The sequence below is a fragment of the Puccinia triticina genome, chromosome 5A (assembly GCF_026914185.1).
Source record: "Puccinia triticina chromosome 5A, complete sequence".
Lineage (NCBI taxonomy): Eukaryota > Fungi > Basidiomycota > Pucciniomycetes > Pucciniales > Pucciniaceae > Puccinia > Puccinia triticina.
Genome location: NC_070562.1, coordinates 2491140 through 2514718, shown reverse-complemented (window position 1 = coordinate 2514718; position 23579 = coordinate 2491140). Strand labels below are relative to the sequence as shown.

The 23579-nt window shown below is 46.6% G+C and overlaps 5 protein-coding genes across 5 annotated transcripts; 2 read left to right on the top strand and 3 right to left on the bottom strand.

Moving 5' to 3' along the window:
* Positions 1-2762: 2762 nt before the first annotated feature.
* On the bottom strand, positions 2763-4656 carry PtA15_5A304 (uncharacterized protein; the record flags this gene model as incomplete). Its single annotated transcript, XM_053169051.1, has 6 exons — positions 2763-2926; positions 2995-3181; positions 3260-3514; positions 3659-3787; positions 4373-4534; positions 4597-4656. 6 exons carry the CDS (start codon positions 4654-4656, stop codon positions 2763-2765), a joined length of 957 nt encoding a protein of 318 aa, XP_053020286.1.
* A 2850-nt stretch (positions 4657-7506) lies between these two features.
* Positions 7507-10965, bottom strand: PtA15_5A303 (uncharacterized protein; the record flags this gene model as incomplete). The annotated part of the gene is made up of 11 exons (XM_053169050.1): positions 7507-7568; positions 7628-8212; positions 8291-8687; positions 8747-9034; positions 9122-9517; positions 9596-9775; positions 9862-10186; positions 10278-10312; positions 10378-10539; positions 10631-10858; positions 10936-10965. The coding sequence occupies 11 exons, from the start codon at positions 10963-10965 to the stop codon at positions 7507-7509; spliced, it is 2688 nt and encodes an 895-aa protein (XP_053020285.1).
* Positions 10966-11326: 361 nt separating this feature from the next.
* PtA15_5A302 (uncharacterized protein) lies at positions 11327-16333 on the top strand (the record flags this gene model as incomplete). Its single annotated transcript, XM_053169049.1, has 11 exons — positions 11327-11341; positions 11673-11894; positions 12030-12215; positions 12342-13789; positions 13883-14125; positions 14195-14506; positions 14583-15037; positions 15104-15176; positions 15261-15528; positions 15615-15849; positions 15951-16333. 11 exons carry the CDS (start codon positions 11327-11329, stop codon positions 16331-16333), a joined length of 3840 nt encoding a protein of 1279 aa, XP_053020284.1.
* Positions 16334-16594: 261 nt separating this feature from the next.
* PtA15_5A301 (uncharacterized protein) lies at positions 16595-17492 on the bottom strand (the record flags this gene model as incomplete). Its single annotated transcript, XM_053169048.1, has 2 exons — positions 16595-16780; positions 16860-17492. 2 exons carry the CDS (start codon positions 17490-17492, stop codon positions 16595-16597), a joined length of 819 nt encoding a protein of 272 aa, XP_053020283.1.
* A 975-nt stretch (positions 17493-18467) lies between these two features.
* PtA15_5A300 (uncharacterized protein) lies at positions 18468-22543 on the top strand (the record flags this gene model as incomplete). The annotated part of the gene is made up of 6 exons (XM_053169047.1): positions 18468-18771; positions 18867-19145; positions 19211-19421; positions 21597-21666; positions 21735-22416; positions 22494-22543. The coding sequence occupies 6 exons, from the start codon at positions 18468-18470 to the stop codon at positions 22541-22543; spliced, it is 1596 nt and encodes a 531-aa protein (XP_053020282.1).
* Positions 22544-23579: the final 1036 nt, after the last annotated feature.

Here is a 23579-nt window from a genome sequence, read left to right as displayed (position 1 = left end):
AAAAAGTAAAAATGAAAAATGTGGAAATTTTCTAATTTCTTGCAAATTTTCAAGATGTTCATTACTGGTCAAACCAAGGAGGGAAAATTGGATAGACTTATGACTAATCAGGGATTCTCGCATGAGAGATATTTTCGTTTTGGTGATGTTTTCCTTTGAACCACCAGAACTCAACTCTGACCATCACAAACCTTCTAAGTTTTTGGTGGATGGTACACCTACATCTGCCCCTCCTTCTCATATAATAGGGGGTTTCAAAGTAGACCCGCTTGTGCATGCAGGTCACTTTGCATAACCCAGTTTTGCGGGGAGACTGCAAGTCAACATTCAACATTTGAGTTGAACACCGGCTTGCCTTGCCTTGCAAGTTGCATGCACGGGTCTACTTTGAAACCCCTTAATATCAGACTCCCTTTCCTCAATCTTCATCCCTTTTTTATTTTTTGAAAAGTCCCATTTTTGAAGAAATCAACCGGATCACACAGAAAAGGTCCAAGCGCGCTCAGCCAAAGCACTGCACTTTTATTGAATTACTAGAGGCTAAGGCGGCTGCGCCGCTGCGGGGTAAAGCCCTACTATTGTCTATCTTAGCCTCACATTCACATAATCCTTTGCACAATCCTACCCCCAGTATTAGGAGGTGGTCCATGGACATCCAAGTCTGATCATTTTCCTGGTAAGAATTGGCATAACATTATTCTTACTTTGAAATAAATCAAGGAAAAAGTTGACCAATATTATCCAAGAGTATAAAACATGATGATGAGGTAAGGAAAATGTGGAGAAGATGGCATTGGCATGTGTTAATCAATTAAACCCCATACAGCATCTCTGGTTTTTATAGGAATTCTTTTCCAAGGAGCAAAAAACAAAAACATCAAATAATACTGCAGCTCACAAATTTAAATCACCTATGTTGTGGCTAGAAACCCTTGATCCTCCATTGCTCCTCCCTGACCTCCTCTTGACTCCCGCATACTCCAAATGTGGAGTTTGCACACCTCACACTACAGCAACCAAGAACACACCCAAAGTACAAGAAACCTAAGTGCTTTCTGCCAGTTAATTTGTTAGATCTTGGAAAAGTTCAGAAAGTAGCAGGCCAATGCTGCCACTACTGCCTTTTGGCATTGCACAACATGCTTCAGTCACAATTGAGGCTGAGCAGCAGGCGGACATCAAGAGGCGCGCAGAAGAGATGTGTTGCTATGAGGCTAATCAAGAACGGCAAGAGCTCATCCACCAGGCTCACCAGGACACTATGCTTGCCTTCATCAGCTTGCTAGGGTCGCGCGGCGCCCCGTAGGTGACTCGGTTTGGACGGTTCATACTCCTTATGTATGCAGATGCGCACGCCGCGGTGATGATATCAACATACCATTATTTGTTAGTTTTCTTTAGTCTAGTTACAAGAGGTCTGTATTTGTTTGTTTTCTTTAGCCTAGTTCCAAGAGGACCGAACTCCTTGCAATAAGATTAGCATAACTCATCCCTGATCTGGTCCCTGCGTGTCCACATAGAGTTAATGTGGGGCAGGGGACCCTGATATTTGGCGGGCGCCGGGCACGGGTTCCCGCGGGAATATTGCGCCAAGGTCATTTTCCTTGGTGGTTTGGATGTCCCAGTCCTGAAGGCAGAGGGCGCCCCGGTGGTTGAGAATTGTGTAATATTGTACACGCAAAAACATTGTTGCGTGCACAAATAGGCCAAGCTGCCTGAGCCCTCAAGAGGATGCGGAACCAGTTTTTCAGCTTGCCAAAGGTTTGTTTGACTATTATTTGCGTGGAGGATTGTGTGTAGTTGAAGTCGCGGTTTTTTTGGGTTTGCAGCGACGGGTATGGCAAGAAAATTCTAACGTTCTCTGGATAGCCCGCGTCCCCGATCAGCATTGCGCCACGAGGTTGCTTGCAGAACTGTCGGGGCTGATGGAGGATGCGCTGGATGAGACTGGGGTGTTGAGCTTCTGGTTGGCTTGTGACGTACTGTGGCAGATGGTAGTTGTGTGGGGCGCAGACGCCAAAGAGAAGGGCTTCTTAAGGGGTGGTAGATACAGGCCAAGTGGGATATTGGATATATTCAATACAATACTTCCGGCCCAAACACCGGAAACTTTGTTTAAATTCCACCCCTGAAAAAAAAATTCATTGACAGGGTAAATTAAACTGCAAATTTGATTTTTTTCCGGGGTTTGTTTTTGTATTGGAAAAAATATACATGTAGGTTAATTTGTGTGGAAGAGTGTACAATGCATAATTTTAGATAGAATTATTTTTCATCACCATGTTGGGAAGATAATTTGTCACAACAAGAAGTCAAAAATCTGCCATTCTTTTCTGATTTTCTTCCTTCATCATTCTTCAACCCATTCCTTTTCCTCCTGTATCCCTTTTTTATCTCATTGAAATAAACTGCAACTTTGAATTTTTTCCATGGTTTGGTTTTGTGTTGTAAAAAAAAAATGTCTGCCCAATTTGATGTGAAACTTGCTCATGTGGTTTGTAGAGGGTATTTTATTGTTTACATGGTGCATGAATTTTTTCATAACTCTATGTTGTGTATTTGGGTTTTTCTCATGCTTTGTTGAAGTGTGTTGAGTGGGGCTCTTTCATTAGCTACAACTTCAATCATATACATGCATATCTGCGTTGAAAGGGGCTTGGAGAGCAGAGTCAGTATTGGGGAGAAAGATGACATTTGAAGCCCCCCGGAAACAAAAATGGAGAGGGGTGGGGGTTTTTTGCTGGCTACTGGCTTGCAATCGTCTAGCAACTTGACTTGGTTGGATAAGAATGATGGGGGGTTTTGTGGGGCAGGGCACAACCTGGGGCGCGGGGGGAGATGGCAAATGGGACGGGGCAGGCGACGGCGTTGGACGACGTTGATGACGACAAGGGAGGAAGAGGGAGGATCTCTGATGATACGTCGGCTAGGCAGGCAGTGTTAGGAAGGAGAGGGATGGCAGCGGCCATGGGCGCAAGGACTTCAGCGGCGAACTGTCTAGCTTGCGGATCGTCCGAAAATGGTCGCCTGCGGAGTCGGAGAGCAGGGTGTTATTGGACTTGAGGTTTTTGCACAGGGTCTGAAGCCGTTCTGAGTGTCTCGTCCCCCACAGTTGTTGATTATGGCGATGGTGGAGGACGACAGCGACGCCGAGGATCTGCTCGGGCGGGTCGATGAGCATCTAGGCCGTCAGCCAGGGGCTGGTTAACACCGAGTCTGCTAAAAGATCATAGAAGCGCGACAGCTGCTACAGCTACACCGGCAACAGCGTAGGCTCTGACTGGCCCTGAGTGTTGGGGGCACCAGTGCCCACGGAGACAAAATCAGTGGGGGGCGGGATGAGCAGCAAGCCGGCTGGCAACGGGCCGACGGAGTTGATGGTCGTCAATCGGGCAGCCGGGGGGTTATGTAGACCGAGCTGCTGCTCCAGATGGAGCGCCAGGGAACGGCCGAGTGCATCGTCAAGCGACTCGGAGCGTGCGGCGCTCAAGCCACTAGGAGCGTGCGGCGGTGGCTAGGCATCGTGTGAGGGGTCAGACAGTTGGCCAAACGCCTGCGCCACAGGCTCTGGGCCCGCGGCCATTGTTGTCGGGGCTGTTGTTGATGTGGATGTTGTTGGTGTGGTAGCAGGAGTGCTGCTCATCATCCGGTTCAGGACATGGGCCGCATGGGCACCATCGAAGTCCAGTGGCTCGCCCTGCTTCAAGTTCTGCGCCGCCGTTCTGAAGGGGTCTGTTGGTCGGTGGCTTGGCAGGTCTGCAAGCGTGGGCAAGCCGATTGAAACCCTCTCGCACGAATCCGTTCGAGGGTTGCAGGATTAGAGGAGGATAGCTGGCCAAACAGGGTTTGTGGAAGGCGGAACTACGTAACTGTTTAAAACAGAATTGTACATGCTAGTGTCAGCATGAGGAATATAAGAGCGTTGGTTGGAGGATGGAGTTGGGTTATGTACTCACTATTTATCGGCCATCCATGAACGATATGACGACGGCGAGCTTTAGCAAGGAAGATATGACGGGTCTGCTGTTGGTTTTTGGAATGGCGAGTCTGTGTCACTTCGATAAAGAAAGGGGGTTAGTTTCTGCGGGCAATGAAGGGAGATGAGAAAAAGTTTGGAGCGGGAAAAAATTCACTCCGTGACCATGGGCAAAGCGGGAGAGAACAGCTGTGCTTAAGTAGAGCTATAAGTTACATAAGCTGAACCCATGTGCTGCACACAGCAACTCGGTCAAGATAAAAGCATCGAGATTGCATTTGACATGTCCCTCAGCGCGAAGCAGCATGCATTTCTTCAACCTCAGCATTGAGAATGTCGCCGCTGTTTCCTGTATGCTGCCTTTTGCATTTACAGGTATCAGCAGTGCATCTGCACCGCCTTGGCATTTAAAGCGGCCGGGTCTGATATGTCTTGAACGGCGAGGTTGGGGGATTGCAAGATGCAGAAGCCAAGACGAAAGGCTTGTACAGGAAAGATTTGGGTATCTGAATCGTTTTCGGGGGCGTTGAGACGTGAGAACAGTAACTTGTGGGAAGCCTGGGCGTCTCAAGGGTCAATTGAAGGGCGGATCAAGTGAAATATTAGTTGACAACGCGGACTTTTGGGGAAAGGGGTTGGCAGACTTGAGTGATGTACTGATTCAGTTGGGATAGGCTCATGTATGTATTCGGCGTGGCTGAAGAGAGTTAGAAAGGCGAGGCGGGGTTGTCACGGGTTGCAATGGGAATATCCACTTGGCGGTGTTTGAGTGCGTGTCGAGTATATAAAGAGGTGAGTGGCCAGCGTGAGGGTTGATTCCCCAGCCAAGTGCTTCACTTGGCTCACACCCCTCCGCTGTCGCACTTGCGCAGTCCGAGGGGATATACATAACGGTGACCCCCCTTTTGCATAATGCCTTAACTGCGCGCGCTGGGGGTCATCCGTGTTTTGTCTTTTAAACCTGCTAGGCAGGAAGGGACAATTCACAAGTTTTTCTTATTTTTTGTGTTAAATTGTGGGTATTAAATATGTAACTATGTAATAATGTTGTGAAAAAACTTAGTGGCCCATTTTTTTTGTTTTATTGATTATTCAAAAATAGGGGGAACCCTTGATCCTGATTTCTATGTTTTGCTGTCTTTAATAAAATTGGATTATTTTCTCAATCAGATGTTTAAAAACTTTGAGTTAAGAAATAGAGAATCTGAAAAATGTGTAAAATATGAGAAAAAGCAGGCAGTGCATAAAAAGTTGGTCTTGTGAATGATGGTTGAGAATTACATGAGATACGGTGTGGTGTGCTGTGCCTGTTTCAATGCCAAAAGGAAATATGAAAAGGTCTTATGATAGTACAGTTACATACAGGTGGAACCCATTACAAGAGGAGGGGATAATCTTACACAACAGTTACAACATTTACATACATACACTCTTTGGTAGCCACAGCGGATTGGACGGAAGAATACACAACGTGGATACAAGGATGAGGGAGGAGGAAGGAAGGAGGACCAGAAAGAGGCTTTGACCCCCAAATCCTGGAAAGGAGGAGTATTTTAGTTGGGTGCAGAGTGCATGGAAGGTGGCTTGGTTACATAGCAACACATTCTGAAGGATATGGAAGGTGGCTTGGGTACATAGCAACGCATGACATCAGGCAGTGCAATATATGCAGGCAGATAAGGTGTACAAATAGTGTCACTGCAGCATAATTCCCTCATTGTTTGTGTGGCTGTGCAGTACAGGTGTACATATGCTGTGCAACTGAGATACCCTGCAGCTAAATTCCCTCAAACACATTCCCCTGGAGCTAAAATCCCTCACTCTTCAATATAAAAGGAGCTCTTCTCCCCCCATAATTTCTCTTTTTCACCATCAACCTATAGAGGTCTGGTCACATATGGTAGTTTAGCAGTAGTAGTCTTGAGTAGTGTAGAGTCAGTCAGTCAGTAGAGTGTTAGTGCAGTAGTAGAACCCACAATCAACAACCAACCAACCAACCAACAACCAACCAACAACCAACCAACCAACCAACCAACAACCCATTCTCCTTATTAGCATATCAGTAGTAGTAGTAGAAGTAGAAGTAGTAGTACAAATTATAACATCAACAACAGTAGAGGAACTTCACCATAACAAACCACGTTATCCTTAGTTATAACCGGTCTAAAAAAACACATTGAATTAGATATTTAGGTCTGATAGAGATTACTATATAAAAGTAAGAGCTATCTTGGAATCTGCCACATTTTCTTAAATATTGATTACAAGACTCTTGGTTATTTGCATAGTACTATTAGAGGGGCAGGTCTTTCAAACCACCCGTAGATTGTAATAGCCTTTCAACCTATCATACAATTTATTTCCCCCTCAAAGTAACTTTGATTACCCATCCATCCCTGTGAGTTCTACAACGGCGGATGTAACAAAATTAGGGCTGAAATATCCGGTTCTCTCACGCAAGAATTCCTGATAAGTCATAAGTCCCTCTGGCAAAGCCTCAGGCAAGAGAGGGACTTAGTTAAGTTTGCAGTAGGGCATGCAACAAGAATGATAAAAAATGAAATTTTTTGAAACCATTGCCAATGATTTTTTGGGTGGATGGGTTATCCAACAATTTCAAGTTGAACTCAGGGACTGCAGCCCAAATCACCACTAATTTGACTCAATTTATTTGATCCAATAAAAATCATTGGCAATTCAGTCCTCCCCGACCCAATGGTAAGTCTGAAGGGTACCCGCCATGACCTATGTAGCACACCGCAAGACATGGCACAGGTTTTTGGAGGAAAAAAACAAAAGGTACCCGCGAAAAGCACCACGGGTACCGTGTGAGACCCGGAGCCCGGCAGTGCTCTGAAGTTCTCCCAGTTTTCAGTATGGGAGTTTTGCTGGTGGAAAAGGCACCCCTCTCGCTTGGGGACAAGCCTCTCTGTGAGACAGAGACCCTGCGGGGCCCTCCTCCAGAGAGGCTTTGTTAAGCTCGAAATAAAAATCGGTGTGACTTGCTTGTCGGTATTCCGATTGCCCAGGGTCCCAAAGTCAACCCGCCGGCGGTTGGCCAGCAAATACATGTTGTCAGTTAGACTAAGCCTTGGCAATCGACCAGCATGCAGACCTTCGCCTTGCAGACTCGGCAACCTGATCATCAAATCTCCGAGGGTGAGGCTGCCTCTGGATAGGAAGCTCGCTGGGAGATCGGATGGAAAAGGCAGTCTGATCAAATTTTTGCCGGTGGGACCATCCGTGGTGCCTAGTTCTAGTACCTGACAAAAATGAGACTCTTTCTGGGGATAAATCATGTTGTTTTGAACATAGATTTAGTCACAAGTCTACAGCGAGTACATATAGTCTGTTATACAGTTCTGACAAAATAGGGGGCAAGACTCAAAGACGGATGAGATGGAGGAGAGTGAGGTTTGCTTGATAGTTTAGGCTTGTATTTTTTTTCTAATTTTTTTACGTGTAGATGAATGATACGCCGGTAGTTGCTTTCTGATTGTAACAGAGCTGAATGATCAAGATCTTCTGGATCAGGCCAAAGTGGCAGCAGCGCTGCCCAAGACGACCGTGTCTCTCTCCTTGCATTTGGTCACTAGCGAAAGTAGGGGCAATCAGTCACACGTGGAAAAGAGCATAGATTAACAAGCATACCAAAGATGACTTTGTTCCCCTCCTTCCACATGTGGGTTTCTATAGTCTCGCCCGGATAAACCGAGCCTACGAAGCGAACCTTGATGTCCTTGAAAGGCCCGAATTTTTCGTAGATGTGTTTGCCCGAAATACCAAAGAAACAGAGTCCGTGTAAGATCGGATTTTCGAATCCACCCACCGCAGAGAACGACGGGTCGATGTGCAGCGGATTGAAGTCGCCGCTCAAACGATACAAGGCAGCTTGCTTCGAGTCGGTCTTTTCAGCGATGACCGCGTCCGGTTTTCGGGTGGGTGGCTTGTTTGGGGCTGATGCTGCACCACGATCACTCGAGGTTTTCTTTCCTCCAAACCCACCAGATCCACGGATGAATACTGTGCTTTGATTTTCGAACAATAATTCGCCCGATTGCTTGTCATAGGTATGGGTGATAGTCACTACCGCCGCCGCTTTTCCTTTGTCAGTGGCCTCCATCAGCCGTGATTGATTCACAAATGTACCACAGGTTGGAATCGGAAACTTCTTAATCGCGAGATACTGCTCGCCATGTAGAAGCATCATTGGACTAAAGTTAGGAAGCCAGTCGACTGGGTAGGAAATAGAGCACCGATTAGCAACACGCTTCATGGTGAATTTCTACCAAAGACTCTAAGTGAGATACTAACCGGGCATTTGGCTTGAAGATGGGAATTGCGGGATCACCCCAAAGGTTGGAATAACTTGAAAGTCCTCATCGGCTTCGTAGACGTACTTCAACTGTTTCTCGTTGGCGCCGATTCCCAGATTGTATAAGATACACTCCTTTTCGGTAAAAGTATACTCCATGGTTTCCGGTACAGCTTTCTTGGCGGTTGCGACCAGTTCGGAATCTTCTGGATCAGAGTAATCTGCAGCAGAGCCACCGGATGAAGATTCCTCCGATTCTTCTTCCGCACCAAAGTTGGCCACAATCTGCTGCAAAGCTTCGGTAGTACTCGTCGGATGTGTAGCTCTCTCGTCAAATTTAACGACTTGGCTCCATTTCCCCTTAAGCTTTTCTGGGCTTACTTTACCAGCGGGGAACTGGAAAATTAGATATTAGTATGCAATATTTTTCCGCGATGCCTAGTAACCTTACTTACTGAGTATCCAAAAGATCGCTGCCATCTCACAGCTGCGCACCAGCCACCGCTGACTTCGTACAACTTCCCGGTGGTGTCTTGATTGGCTTCACTGGTCAAAAATCCTACCAACGGTGCTACGTAATCGGGTTTAAAAGCTTGAACCATCTCGTCGGGCCAGATGGTGGCTGTCATGGAAGTTCCGGCATTAGGCGCGATCGTGTTGCACAAAATATTATGCTTCCGTCCCTCAAGAGCTAAGGTCTGAGTCAACCCCAGGATTCCTGCCTTGGCCGTGCTGTAATTGGCCTGTTGAGTGAAAGTTATTACCAACTTGAGTAAGTGGCCCTTGAAACGAAGCCACTGAGAAAAGGTATATAAAATATGACAACTCACTTGTCCAAAATTACCATAGATACCTACAGCACTCGTGGTGTTGAGAATTCTACCATACTTTTGTTTCAAAAAAATCGGCCAAGCGGCATGGGAAACACTGTATGTTCCTCGCAAATGTACACGCAGAACGATATCCCACTCGGCATCGGACATACTGTGAAAGCTTTTATCGCGCAAGATACCGGCATTATTGATGACGACGTGAAGTTCTCCAAAGCTTTCCATCGCGGCATTAACGACCTTCTGGCCGTCTTCCACAGATGAGACATTGGCGACAGCCCGAGCTCCCAGTTGTTTGACTTCACTGACTACCTTCTCGCAAGCATCTTTACTCATATCATTGACGACAACGTTCGCTCCAAGTTTACCGAACATCAGCGCGTATGCACGGCCAAGCTGGAAATTTGGACCCAGGATTTCATCAATTCATACCCGGATAAGTATGCACGATGTGGTGAATTAACCTCGACTTACTCCATTTCCAGCTCCAGTGACCAAGACGGTTTTGCCACGGAATTCTACCGGCGAAGGAGACTGTTTGTTGGAAGAAAGGCTCTTGGCTTTTTCTAAGAACTCCAAGTAATTGGCATCTGTGATGTTCTCAGGGTAAGTCGGCTTGTCGAAGTCATTGATCTCATCAAATCTTGCCATAACCTGCGGAATGTATGTGGAAGGAGAATGAGTAGAAAGAGCTAAATCAGCCGCTGAACAGACTCTGGAAGTTGGGGGAAGGTGCGTACAGCAGATGGGGTAAAGCTCTCATCAGTTTTGAAGACCGCCCCACGGCATCTTTCCCTTCGAAGTTTTCCATACCATCCAGCCCCAGCTTCAAACACTTGACCGCTTTCTTGTGTATTTTCCTCAGATACCAAATATGCAACCAGAGGGACTATTGCTTCGGGTGTGAGCTCCTTCAACATTTCTGGCGGCATGATCGTAGCAGTCATTTGAGATGCTGCCACAGGTGCGATCGCATTAACGAGAATGTTATACTTCGCTCCTTCACGAGCCAGGGTTTTAGAAAAGGTGACCTGAGAGAGTTTAGCGGCCGAGTAGTTCGCTTGCCTGATTGTCCCAGATTACATGTGATTGTGTTGGTTTATCGATCAGCACTAAAGGGAACAAACAAATACGCGATGCAACTCAGGTGACTGACCCGAAATTTCCGTAGAGGCCTGCAGCCGATGCGGTCTGTGGCAGATCAGATGTTGAACTCAGTATACCCCGGTGTCTTGATAGAGATGAATCGCACATACATTGATGATTCGCCCATATTTTTGCTTTCTCATGATGGGCCAAGCGGCCTTGGTACAAGCATAGGGCCCTTGGACATGAACGGCTTGGACGAGATCCCATTCTTGATCTGACATCGACTTGAATGACTTGTCTCTCAAAATACCAGCATTGTTGATAAGAATCTGTGAAGAATGTGAGCAGCTATTAGATCGAAATAACACAGAGCAGAGGATAAAGAATGGTGCAACAGAAATAATCTGTTCGACGACTCACATGAACGGTACCAAAGTTATCAACTGCTTGTTTAACAATTTTGTGACCCTCGACCACATTGTCGTAATTCGCTAGAGCATTTCCTCTGCCTGATTTCTTGATTTCATTGACAACCTTATCGGCAGCGTCTTTGCTCATGTCATTGACCACCACATTGGCCCCACGGGAGGCAAAGAATATGGCGTAACATTTCCCTAAGCCCCCACCAGCCCCTGTGACAATTACGGTCTGATATGGCCAAAGGTCAAAATATTCATCAGCTGGGTTTCAGAGTTCCGACTTTAACCCAGGATAAGATGACAAACCTTTTGGTTGAAATCGATCGGACTCGACATGATTTCTTTTCTTTGAATACAGATGCGAAATGGAGCTTTTGATCGGAACTACGCAAGGGATGGAAGCGGGGAATAACGATAGCAAATGTTGGGCAAGCGCAGCAGGAGTTAGCTGAAGAGTTGTTGACCGACCAACTGATTATATAAAAATCAAAGCTGCTTACGTTCCACTGATGAAAGTGAGATGACTGCTATCGTTGTTTAGCGGAGATGGGGTGGGTGATCGATAGGAGTGAGGATAGATTTGAAGTTCAGGAGATGATGGTGTTGGGTGGGTGCACGGTCGGGATGGTCAGGACAGGAGGAATGTCGGGAATGCTCTCAAAACGACTGAACCGAGATCACATGCGGCTATGACGTCATGTCAGGGTTTTGTGTATGTGAAATGCGGTCTTGAAGTGTCCGCATCGCCAACATTGAGCCTGGATGGCCCTAGGTTCGATTCTCCTAAAGGTTATTCGGAGCCGCGTTGAGCGCTCTGAGCTGAGCAGTGCGCAGTTCGAGAGGGGTCTAATGACGTCATCGCAGTTCTTCTTGAGTCCTGACCACTGGGCACTGCTGGCCATCCCAGCCACCAACCATCACGAACTGGCTGGACTCCGATGGCCATCGACCACCATCCATCGATCATCGCACTCGCAACACCCACCATCCTGCTCGTCCCCATCCAGCCCATCAGCCCAGAAACATTCACCCACATCGTACAGCTCTTCAAGCAGTTCTCCACCTTCCCCCTCTCCGAACTCAGCTCAGCAACCAACCCAACCCAGTCCCCCCCGCACTCCCCCTCACTCAACCCATCCAGCCATCCTCAGCCTCAGCTGCTGCTCAACTTCAACTCCACCTACTTCTTCTCCCCCTCCTCGATCTACCACAAGTTCCTCCACACCTTTCAGCCACACCGGAAGCCATTCGGAATCATCGGAATCGTCGACTGTTCCCATTGGGGCCCATCCTCTGACCACCACCACCACCACCACCACCACCCATCATCAAACCCGCTGCCATCCACTCGTTCCAATCCGAGCTGTGGTACCCTCAACGATGCACTCAGATCCTTCGAGCTCTTGCTGGCCACTCATCATCCCAGAACGCCAGTCGGGAGATGCTTTGGTTTCTATCCAACCGACAACCAGCGCGATAACGTCGAAGGATTGGTCCTCATACCTCATGTTGGCGATCAAAAGTTTTATCTCCAACGCCTGATTACCGAATTCGCCTCCGATCTCATCCGATCTTTTGAACATCTCGTCAGTCTTACCTTCAATTTCTTACACAAAAAAAAAGAATAAATATGCTCTTTCACATATATCCATGTATATGCTCCATCAACCTGATCTTCCTTACAGCCAGACCCTTTACTTCCTGTCTACTAGTCAGCTGTTCTCCAATCGACCTCAAGTTTAGAAACTCCAAGACAATCCTATAATTCAGCTCTGTTTGATTCGATCCCAATCTTACCACCTCTGCATTTGATCCCAAATCCAGCACTACCCACTCCACCCGATCAAGCCCCAGCTGGCATGTCTCAATCCCAAGCATCATCCTCAAAATTGGCTGCCCCCAAGGCTCGTCAACCGATGGCGTACATGCTGAGCGACTTGAAGCTTTCATCTGAACCAGTTCCTGCTCGTGGTACGCGCCCAGAGGAGCCCACTCAATCTACCTCGGTCCCCCCTGCAGTCAACAATCGACTATTAAATAGCGAGAACCGGAGTCCTGCCTCATTCTCTCCTCCTCCAATCGACTCACGAGTCCGTAAAAAGCATATCGGTCGGATCAGAAAGGTAGAAGCTGATCTAGAACTTCTGGCTGCAAAACCAATCAATGCGCTCAAGATCTATAACGAAGCCATCGGTCATCTCAAATCAGCCAGCGACTATGTATGGTGGGCTGCAGCACTCGAAGGACTGGCAGTCGCCAAGATGCTTTCATTACTTGCTGGTCTGGTGATCGAAAATGGCGTACAAGAAATTCTAGACGACTTGGAACTAGCCATTGAAACGTATTCCAAAGCCCTCTCAAGATCATTTGATGGGACGTTGATCCATGGAAATCCAGAATCTGTCGAGCCTTTGGTATTCGTGGAATCAGTCATACGACTCTTGGATTTCAAACTTGAGCTGATTGAGCTACGAGAATCGCCAGTTGAACGTACAGATGGGGAGCTATTGCGAATGCTTTTGGGGAACCATCTCGCCCCGCGTCGCAAAGCCGACCATCTCAAGCCGTCCTCTCTGGAAGTCCGTTTAGACATCAACCGAATCGGATCCCTGGTGGAATTGGCCGTTGATGGATTACGCTATGCAGAGGACCGAATTCGCGCGCTAAGCAAATTAGTAGGCGTGTTTGAGACGATCGGCTTTATGAGGAAGGCAACCTGGTTCAAACGGGAATTGGTCGGTGTAGTTGTGGAACAGATCGGCAAATTTCGTGGATCAATCCCACTACCGGGTCGCCAGGAGCTGGTCAAGCTGGTTGAGGAAGTGTGCAGGTCGTTTCGGGTTCCTATCGACAAGCTGGGTCATCAACCTGTCGTGATTGATCATCGCATCGGCGGGATTGATCAAGCTCAAGCAGGATGGAAAGAGCTTCAGCTTGGAATCTTGATGGACGCAGTGATAGCTTGCAGTCAATTGGATGAAAACTTCAGCGAATTGAAGTTTCGACTGAAGCTGAACGAGTTCCTTGATCATCAGGGATTACATGACCTTGAGATCAAAGATGATGATAGAAGGATAAATTGGTTGTTCAAGTCTCTCTCCCATCCATCGCTAGACTATTGGGGGCCAAGGGAGATCATCCTGACGCTGGAGCTTGTTCCGTAAGTGGAGAACCTCATCACTGGACAAAATCATCGATATCTGCCGTGCAGCCGAATACTAAACTGTCACCAGGGTCCGAATTGCCCGCTTAGATTGTCCAATCGGCACGCACTCACGCCGTATCACAAACGCCCGCTCGTACAGACAGATTCTCACGCCGGGACAGCCCAGATACCATTGCCAACGTTTTATTACAACCACAATCGCACACCCACCGGCATGGGGAAAGACAAGGCGCTTCCTTTAAAGATGGTTCAAGATGAACCGATCAATGTCTTGGTCACTTTACAGAACCCCATGTCAATCGACCTGGAAATATTGATGATTAGTTTAAGGTATTGACCCTGAAACACTTCACGCCTCTTACCGCAGCGAAGATGCTAACAAGATTTGGTCTTGTTCAGTACGATTGGAATACCGTTTGAAGCAGTGAAAACGCAGACTGTGGTCAAGTCCCGCACGGTAAAGACGGTGGCATTGTCCGGGGTTCCGTTGTCGAGTGGGACTTTAAAGATCAAAGGATGCCATGTGCAGTTGATCGGGTGCGACGAGCCTCAAGAGTTCATACTACCGGTTGGAAAGCCGAAATGGAACAGAAAAGACGAAGACGAATTACTGAGCTGTGAAGTGGTTGACGGCTTGCCGTTTTTGAGGATCGTCAGTGGCTGCGAGGAACTGGCTGGGGGTGGTGGGGTGATGGTCTATGATGGCGAGGTGTGAGTGGTCTGTTTTGAGCTCAAAGGAGAATTCAATTAAAAGAAATTATCGTCTCAAACGGTTTACTTCAATTAGGGTAACGATCGAAATCAAGGTCATGAATAGCTCTAAAGTGAGGGCGGATTGGGTCGATGTGGCCGTGCAAGATAGTTTGAGTGACCAGATGAAGAAGTTACTAGACGACCCACAAAGTAATCACCACACAATCTATGAGCGATACCAACTGGAATATGAACTCGTGCACCGGCCAGTGCTGAGTGTCACATGGACCGAGTCGATCGATCCTCTTGAGACGGGCTGGGTCAGATTGAAGTGTTTGGGTAAGGCTGGCTGCCGGTCAGTGGGCGTGAGGATCGAGTACGATGTGGATGGTGGATTAAATCTGAAAAGACATCTCGAATGGAGTATTGGCTTGTCTGTTCAGAAATCTCTCAACATTGTTGGATTCGAAAGCTTGCCTGGTGGTATGCTTGTCATCAAAGTCCAAAATTCGGCTCAAGGCGGACAGGTGTTCGAGGTGGAAGCTAAAGGTAGTTACCGCTTCATCTTTGTTTGAAAGAAGAGGGGGCTAAGTCAAAAAAAAAAAACCATTGTAGGTGGCAAAGACGACTCCCAATCATTTATCAAAAATAGCCAGAAACAAGTTATCCAACCCGGCTCAACTCACGCGTTAGTATGGATCCACACTTTGCTGCCGCAAGGAAACCATCATGCTTAGATTTATGAAACTAACATGATGCTATGATTGTTTAGGTTTTTGATCGAGATCGAACCGGTCCAAGTCACTCAACTCGATTCTGAAAAATCGATCCCTTGCTTGATTGATCGTCAATTTGTTGTCGCCCATCACAAATACAACAAAAACGTCAATGACACTGTCGATGATGGTGGTGTGAATGGACCAGCTCATAAGGATCGCAATCATAGGCGCTTATCAAAGGAGAAGGTGGCGCATGCGGAGCTGTTAAAGTTTTGGATCAAGGATCGACTTCTGAATACTATCAAGATGGAGTGGCGCGAAGTAAGTCTTCTATAGATCTTTTCATGACCTTCGGAGTTGATAATTTTTAACATGTCATTGATGTTGTTGTTTTTTTCAATTACAAGGTTGGAACAAACAAGACGGGCGAAATCAGTTTAAGAGGAGTCCAAGTCGATCAACAGATGGTCGCCAATTTGAGGGCTCATGAGGTTTCCGTTCAATTGAGTGTTCTCAGTGAAGATCTTGGTCACAGCAATGAGGATCAGCTCGATCACCCTGCTCGATCTTCCCTGAGACCTGAAGCTTCACTCGAAACCGATCGGTTTTATTCGGTCTTTATCAAGATCAAAAACCAATCAGGTGCCCATTTCTCCCTCTCCCCTCTTCATTATCACCCCCCATCCTTTTCTACCAACTCGAATAGAGAAATTGAAGAAAAGGTGAATTTGTTTGGCTTACAGGGATGAAGAGGAAAGTCGATTGTTTGGTGAAAGTGATGCGATTAGACGGGACGATCATCGAGTCTACAAGCCATACAACAGGTGATGAAAGCGAGTCGCCGATCTATCTGATTGAGGGTGTCGCTCAGGACCAGGACCGCCACGACGATCCTCTTCCTGCTCCCCCTCCTCATCATCAGGACAACTATGGAGGGTCGAGGACAGTGATGTTGGGCGAAAATGACGCGAATGATGATGGACACCTTCTGGTCGAGATGAAGATGTGCTTCTTGACGCGCGGCGCGTTCTTGCTTCAGGCCGTGGCACTTGACGCGTTCTCTCCTGGTCATCATCGCGACTATCCTCTTGGGACCTCTGATACCATCCATTTAGTTATCTCTTAAAAGTAGATCTTTTTTCTCTTCCTTCTCCTTTTGTCTTCTTTTATCTGAGTATTCATTTCCTCTCTTGCTACATGTATTATTCACCGCACAAGCCACTTTTCTAACTGTTGGTGGTGCTACTCGAAATTGATATTCCTTACTTTGTGAATCAGAGAAAGGTAAAGCTGACACGTGGACATATTAGACCGACTTGGACAAAACTGCTTGGCTAGCTAGTTACATGTTTGTAAGCGAGAAAGCATATCAATATGAGCTTGTGGTTCAACTCGATGATCGGGTGATTTCCACGCCGGCGCCGGATGCACAACTGACCGCTTCAGGCTTCTCAACAGTGACGGTAACTTTGGAAATGAATTTCGAGGATGGATTGTTTTGGAAAGCCAAGACATGCTTTGCAATACAGTCGGCCAATGCTTCGACAGTTTGAAAGCTGCTCTCAGTGACCGCCTACGATATTATGATCCAGGAGAAAAGTTGGGTTAGTGAGGAGTTTTCAATTTCAGAGAAAGAGGTGGAGAATGCTCGCCTCATAAACCGATCGGGTTAGGCCTTGTATATCAAACGACGAGCCTGTACAGGTCGACAAGAGCAAGCTCACAAGCATGGTTTGTTTCTGGGTCCGTTCATGGGGCAGGATCCCGATGATAGAGTAAGTTTTGATCTCCTGGATGTGGATCCGGGTGAACTGAGGCGAGACGGTTGATCGAGAGACGGAGAGCCGGCTGGCGAGGCTGATGAGACTGGGGAACTCGATGGCGAGCTCAAAATCAAAGCCCGTCGGATGATTGTGGAGAGGTTGATGACCACCAGAGTCGTCTCTATTAAGCGCCAAGGGAGTATTGATGCTGTCGCAGATCAAGCTGCCGAGTTTGTAGAGCAGATGGATGGCCGACTGGTATGTCTCCTCACGCGCTGGACTAAGCGCATCGGTGATGGTTTGGGACAGCTCGAAGTAGGAAAGCGTGTCCGGGCCGAGCTGGTCGGAGGCGATCGAGCTCGAGAAGCCGGCCCGAGGAATGACCCTTAGATGGACCAAGGCAGGGTGCAGCTGGCTTGGCTGAGAAGCGACGGAAGCTTGGATCCTGGGTAAGACCGAAAGTGACCGGATGAGGATTGAGTCCCACTCGGTTGGGGCGAAGGGCTGTCCGGGACGGTCCATCAGGGGCTTCTTTGATAGCTCTGGTGATCTGCGTAGGAGTTCTGGATTGCCGATATTTCGCAGGGAAACAGTGGCAACTTCCTGTCCATTATGCCCAACCTCGGCACGCAAGTGTCGGCACCCGATGCGGCCCGGCGCCCGAGCCGGAACGTCTTTATTTACTTTGGAAAACCCGCGGACATTTCTCTAGCTTGTGACATCCAGAGCTTCACAGGCCGCAGCTCAGTATGTATCTATCTTGTGATCCCCAGAAACAGCATGAAAAAGCGAGCCCAACCTGCAATCTGCTTCAGACGTTTGATGCTCCAGGCTTGGAAGCATCAAGGATCTCTGAAAAATGGGTGGGGATGCTCATGCACGAAATATTTTTCAAATTCAACCTGAAGCCCGAGCCTCAGCTACGGTATGACACCTCTTCACGCAAGCTGTGTAGAACTGCGTGGCCAATGGGGTTTGTACGTTAACGTAGGCCGTATTCGCTGCTGTATTCCGCAGAGATGAACCCTCCCTGTCACGTGATCAAGTACCGCAGTCTCCCGACTCCTCCCCCGCAGTATTATCTATGAATACCACCCCAGACTATTTTCCAAAGCCTGATGCACAGTGCGACTGGACAAGCCGCGCATGTCAGGGTTCTACGTTGAACGTGGCTTTCCCGGAGACGAATAATTGCAAAAACATATTTAAGTACATGATAATGGAAATCTTAAATGAGTTGGACCGCGTCAAAGTTAAAGCCAGGTTTTTTTACCGATTGCTATGCAACTGCTTCAAGCGTTTGAGTGTGGAGCCTGTATTCTCCATGATCCAGGTCACATCAGCCTTGTGTTAGCGAAATAGATCTGCCAGTGTGGCCTAGGAAACAGAACAACTTGAGGGCCTGTTATTGGCGATAAAGGATTCATTCAGACTGCGGCTATCCCATTTTTCATTCACGAGAGGAACTGTGCTTGGTTTTGTGCAAGCTAACCGAAAATGAACCTTTCGTGGTTAGCAAGGTTTTGTTCCCTTGCGCAATATGCGCTGTGGGCAGACTGTCAAGGAATAGACCGAACGGGCCTGGGAGAAGGAAACACTCATGCATTCCTACCGTTGGCCAATTCTAGTGAACAGGGCTTGCCAGTTCCAGGTCCCTTTGCTGAGGATGTTGCGGGCACTAGCTCTGAAGGACAATACAGTCGCAAGCGACCGTTTGAGGCATGTCTTCCACTCTCTTCACAGCCGGAAACCAATTCAAACGACCTATCATCGATAATTGAGGATGTCGACCATTGGCGAAGTGAGTTCCTCGAAATAATCATCATCTGAGCCTGAAACTCCTTTCATTTTTGGCTGAGTTGACAGTCGAGCTGATTTTCAATGTTGCCCCTACAGCAGAATTAAGTTTGGGTGCGCACAAGAGACCCAAGATATACGGCCTGGGTTTTCATCCTGATAAAGAAGGTGCCGAATCTACTCGATATGACTTAGAATCTACAGCTTATTTCGATGTGGCGTCAAGGATGGCCCATGATGAAAGGTATTCTCAACTGAAATCTTCAAAACTGGATAGGTTTGGGTTGCCAATTCAGGTTGAACTCTTGAGTCAGGATGAAATATGGAACTCTCTTGAACAAGCAGTGACACCTAGCCGAGATGGTGCTCCATTTTTGGGTAAGTGAAACGTTCCCTCCTATTGATTTCAACATATGACCAAGTTGGTTGGTTCTGGATGACAGCAGGATTTAGCAACAACCAGCTGCCTCATCATGAGACCCAGGATGACCAGAATGTACAAGACGTTTTGAATAAGAAGCAAACTTTGGATGACTCCTTGGGTGCCAATAACCTTGAAGCGGAAGAAAAAAAATCAAAGTCAATTGCTCATCCGGAGGACCCAAAGTTGGCATTTGATTCTCTTCCTGAATCGTGCATGAATCATACTTTTCTGTCAGTTGTTTTAGAAGATTTCAGAATTCACTTAGACAAGATCTATAGAACCAATCGACTTCACAAAAATAAGAAAATTGCCAGAGTGTACAAAAATGATGGATTTCCATCAATTGAGTTGAAAGCCCCAAAAAATTGGTTTGGTGACTATTGGATATGGATTTTAGATCAAAAAACTGGCCATCCTCAAAGAGGTGGTTTTCTAAAAGAAAGATTTGTAAGCTTGATAAAATGGCTCATCTTCATTAATACAGCAGTTTTGAGGAAATACAATCACATTGAAACAAACCAATCTGAGTTGTTTTCTCACAAGAAAATGATAGATTGGCTATTCAAAGAGGCATTTGAACCAGAAAATAACTTTCCTGTTTTAGGAAGGATTCCAAATACCTTGGAATTTAAGGAAGGCCAAGAATTTGGGGAGATACAAAAGATTTTGCTTGAATACCTCTCATTGGTAGATGGCACAAGCATGCAGAAAGACTCTTTAGAAAGTGCAATTCAACTCATCAAAATTTGGTACAAATCTTTCCATCCTGATATTTGGAAAATAATTGCAACTCATGATGATGAACAAATGATAGAGAAAGAACTTTATTTGGACGTAGTAGATGCAATAAGTTCAGGCATGAAAGTATCTGAAGATACCGGTGATACTATGATTAGTCCTGAAAAACAGATTGGTTCCAAGCTTGATAAAATAGGAGAATTTGAAATCCCACAATTGGGTCAATTACCAAATATTTTGAAGCCAAAATATTTTCAAAAAAATTTAGCAAAGTTTGAGACATTAAAAATCTTGAACTGCATCTCAAAAGATGTAAGAATGAAACCAAAACACAAGATAATAATAAATGATCTTCCGGTGGCAATGGTACCACTTTCTGAGCCATCTACAGAACCAAAAAAATTGATTTACCAGATAGCTTATCTAAACAAAAATGGGGATATCATTGGTAAAAAACCATTTGCAAAGAAGTTGGATGGTTTACTTTTTCATATGAAAATATGCCACAAAGTACTGATTGAATTTTTGCAAATAAATAATCTACCACTGATAGAAAATGCACTAGATTCCTTTGATGAATGGTTTTCAAAACTTCTCACATCCAAAGAGGATGGAGGTTTGCCAATCATTGGACAAGTTGAAAAAAGCTCTGATGCAAAATTTGAAAAATCAGATTTCAAAGAAGTTCAAATTTACTTGATGAAGGATTACTTTGGTTTTGAAATGGCTCCAAGGAAACAGATACTAGTTTCTCTGGCGCTACTCCAATACTGGTATGGAACATATCATCCACATGTTTTGTCTAAGTTCATGGACTCATATTGGGAGAAGATGATTGAAGTGTTATGTCCAAAACTGAACAAGAATGGTAACTATTCTTTGAACAAATTTGACTCTGATGCAAATTTTACTGGAAAAATAATCCTCAAGTTCCTCAATTCACAGGAATGAAATAAGAGCAGTATATCACTTCTTCACAGACTCAAATTTACCTCATATGTTATCTAGATTCAGAAATCATGTATGTTTCAATCAACAAAGCAATTATTGCTTACTTCCTCCTTCTGAGTGTGAAAACTACATGTTTCAGGTTTCATGAGGTTAATATTCACAATTAAGTAAGCAGAAAAGGCTTGGTGACTCTGAATAAAAAATGTCATTTTTGGAAGAGTCACTGTGTATTGAAATTTGGCTTAAGGCTGGGGTTACACCACAAGCTTCCTCAGATTTTCTGCATGTCAACTGTGAGGAGCACCCCGCGCGGAGGCGAGGTCCCTTCGGGACCCCCGTTCGAGAGGTCAAGTTCGGGGTGGAGATTGTGTGACGTCTGCCGCATTTTTGAGCCCAAACGACCACGAACCAGCTACCATCCGACACTTCCCGATGACCCAACTCCAGCCAAACAGCACCCACGAACAGGCACAGACGGCCAGCAGCAGCCAGCCAGCCGACCTCAGCTCGATCTACCGCTCCCTCGGCGACCTGCTCAGCGGCAAGCGGGAGCAGTCCATTCCCAACCCACTCAGCCTCATCGCACTCATCACTCACTCCATCCTGATCTCCCACTCATTTGCTCCGAAAGCCACCCACTCGGACGACCACCTTCAAACCCTCCTTCTCGCCGATCACACTCACTCAACCCTCCTCGCCTACTCACACCCCCGAAGCAGCCTATCCTTCGAATTCACCCTCTCGAAAATCGGAAACCGGATCTCAATCGCTGGAATAGCAGTCGAAGTATTGCCCTCTGCCCTGCTCTCTCTTACCCATGGTAGTAACAATGGGACTTACTTTCCAACTTCTAGGATGACCGTTTGTCCACCCTGGATCTCTCGATCTCCGAGTATCTCGACCCGGCTGAATTCCCGCTCACCTTGACCAAGGAGCACCAGACCAACTCGATCGGACTCAGGTCGACGACCCATCTGCTCGATTTCCTCTCCCTCTTCGTCAACCGAATCCTCAGCCACTTGCTTCCTGATTTGATCCCACCCACCAGCCCCAACCACCGCTCACCGCCGGCCTCCTCATCAGCCACCACCACTACCCCCGCGTCTCGCCCAGTCCCGGAAAGCTTCGTGCGGCCTCAAGTAGATCGCCAAGCTCACCATCCATCCATTCTGGAAATCGGCCGCTCAGACCTCGATCCGATCGGCACGTCGAATCTGCACATCCCCTCGCTCTACAACGCCCCAACGGGGGGGCCAGACAGTCGATCAGGCATGCTTGTCGGCGGGAACCATCCGATCTTCAACCGCCAACCTCCCCTCCCGGGTCGGATCGGTGGGGGAGGCGGCCTCCCCGGCGAATTCTTGCCCCCCGGTGCTGTGCCCCCTGGTGCACGCTTCGACCCCTTCGGCCCCGGCTTTCCTGCCACCCATCCTGGCTTCGGCTCAGACCTCGATCCTATGGGCGGCCTCGGTCAAGGATTGCCCTTGCGAAACCCTCATCATGGATTCTCATCTAGTCGCCCAGACTTCAACGATTGTGTGTCTCCCATTAATCCTTCTTCTTCTCCTCCTTCATACTGACCCAAAGTCAATCCTTTTTTCCCGATCCGTTAGTTCGTCCTCCTGGTGGACATGGGTCCGGATACGATGACATGTTCATGTGATCCTTCCCTCCCACCAAGTATGTGTGTATGTAGCCCAACAATCCCCAAATATTCTTAACCCAAAAAAGGCCGGCCAAATCATCCTACCCAAAAACCAAAAGCGTGTACCATGAGCATTTTCATCCACATTCATGCACAGATTTATCTATGACTTATGCTAGCACCAAAAAATCACAATCAGTGACATCCTATTGACTTACCCAAGCTCTACTCCCCCTCCGCAAAGAAACAAAAGACATTGTGTTTTTGGTCAAGGGTACAGTGGGCCATCTAAAGTTTTTGGCACCACATTTTTCAATGCAGAAGCTCAGGCCACAGACTAAGTCATGAGATTGGCTACAGGGGTGGAAAATAAGTTCCCAAGAATGATTATGAAATCAAAAAATTAAAAATGTGAAAATGATCAAATATTCTTGCTAATTTCTCAGAATGTTCATTCCTGTTGCATGCCATACTATGCTCTCAAATTTTCCCTCCTTGGTTTGAAAAGTAATGAACATTCTGAGAATTTGGCAAGAAATTTGATGATTTTCACATTTTTCAGAATTATGCCATTGCCACCCTCCTCCCCCCCTCCCAGTAGTGCCAGTACCCATTGACAACAAAGTGCCTGTGGGGTGGCAAAATGCAAAATTCTGACAAGAATCTTTACTGAAGATTGTAGACCTTTGAAGATTTGGGCTCAACAAAAGACATGGGAAAAACTGATTCTTGGAGAGAGGATTTCTAGAAACCAAAAATTATTGTATTCCTAGCTCAGTAGAAGAATCATTATTTCTCTTAGTTGTGTTTTCCTTTAATGTGTTGATTTTGTGGCCCATTGTTTCAAATTTGAGAACCCTTAGGCCCTGTATGGAAGCATCATTTAGCGTTTACAAAGTTGGAAGTAACATTGTGATAAGAGTTGGCAGAATTCCGCTACACTACAGTTAGCATAGCTACCTTTGAATCAAGTATGATTTAAAGGTTAAAAGATAAAGATTATTGGTGGAATCAAGGATATTTCAACATGATTTAATTGAACTTGGGAATCCTG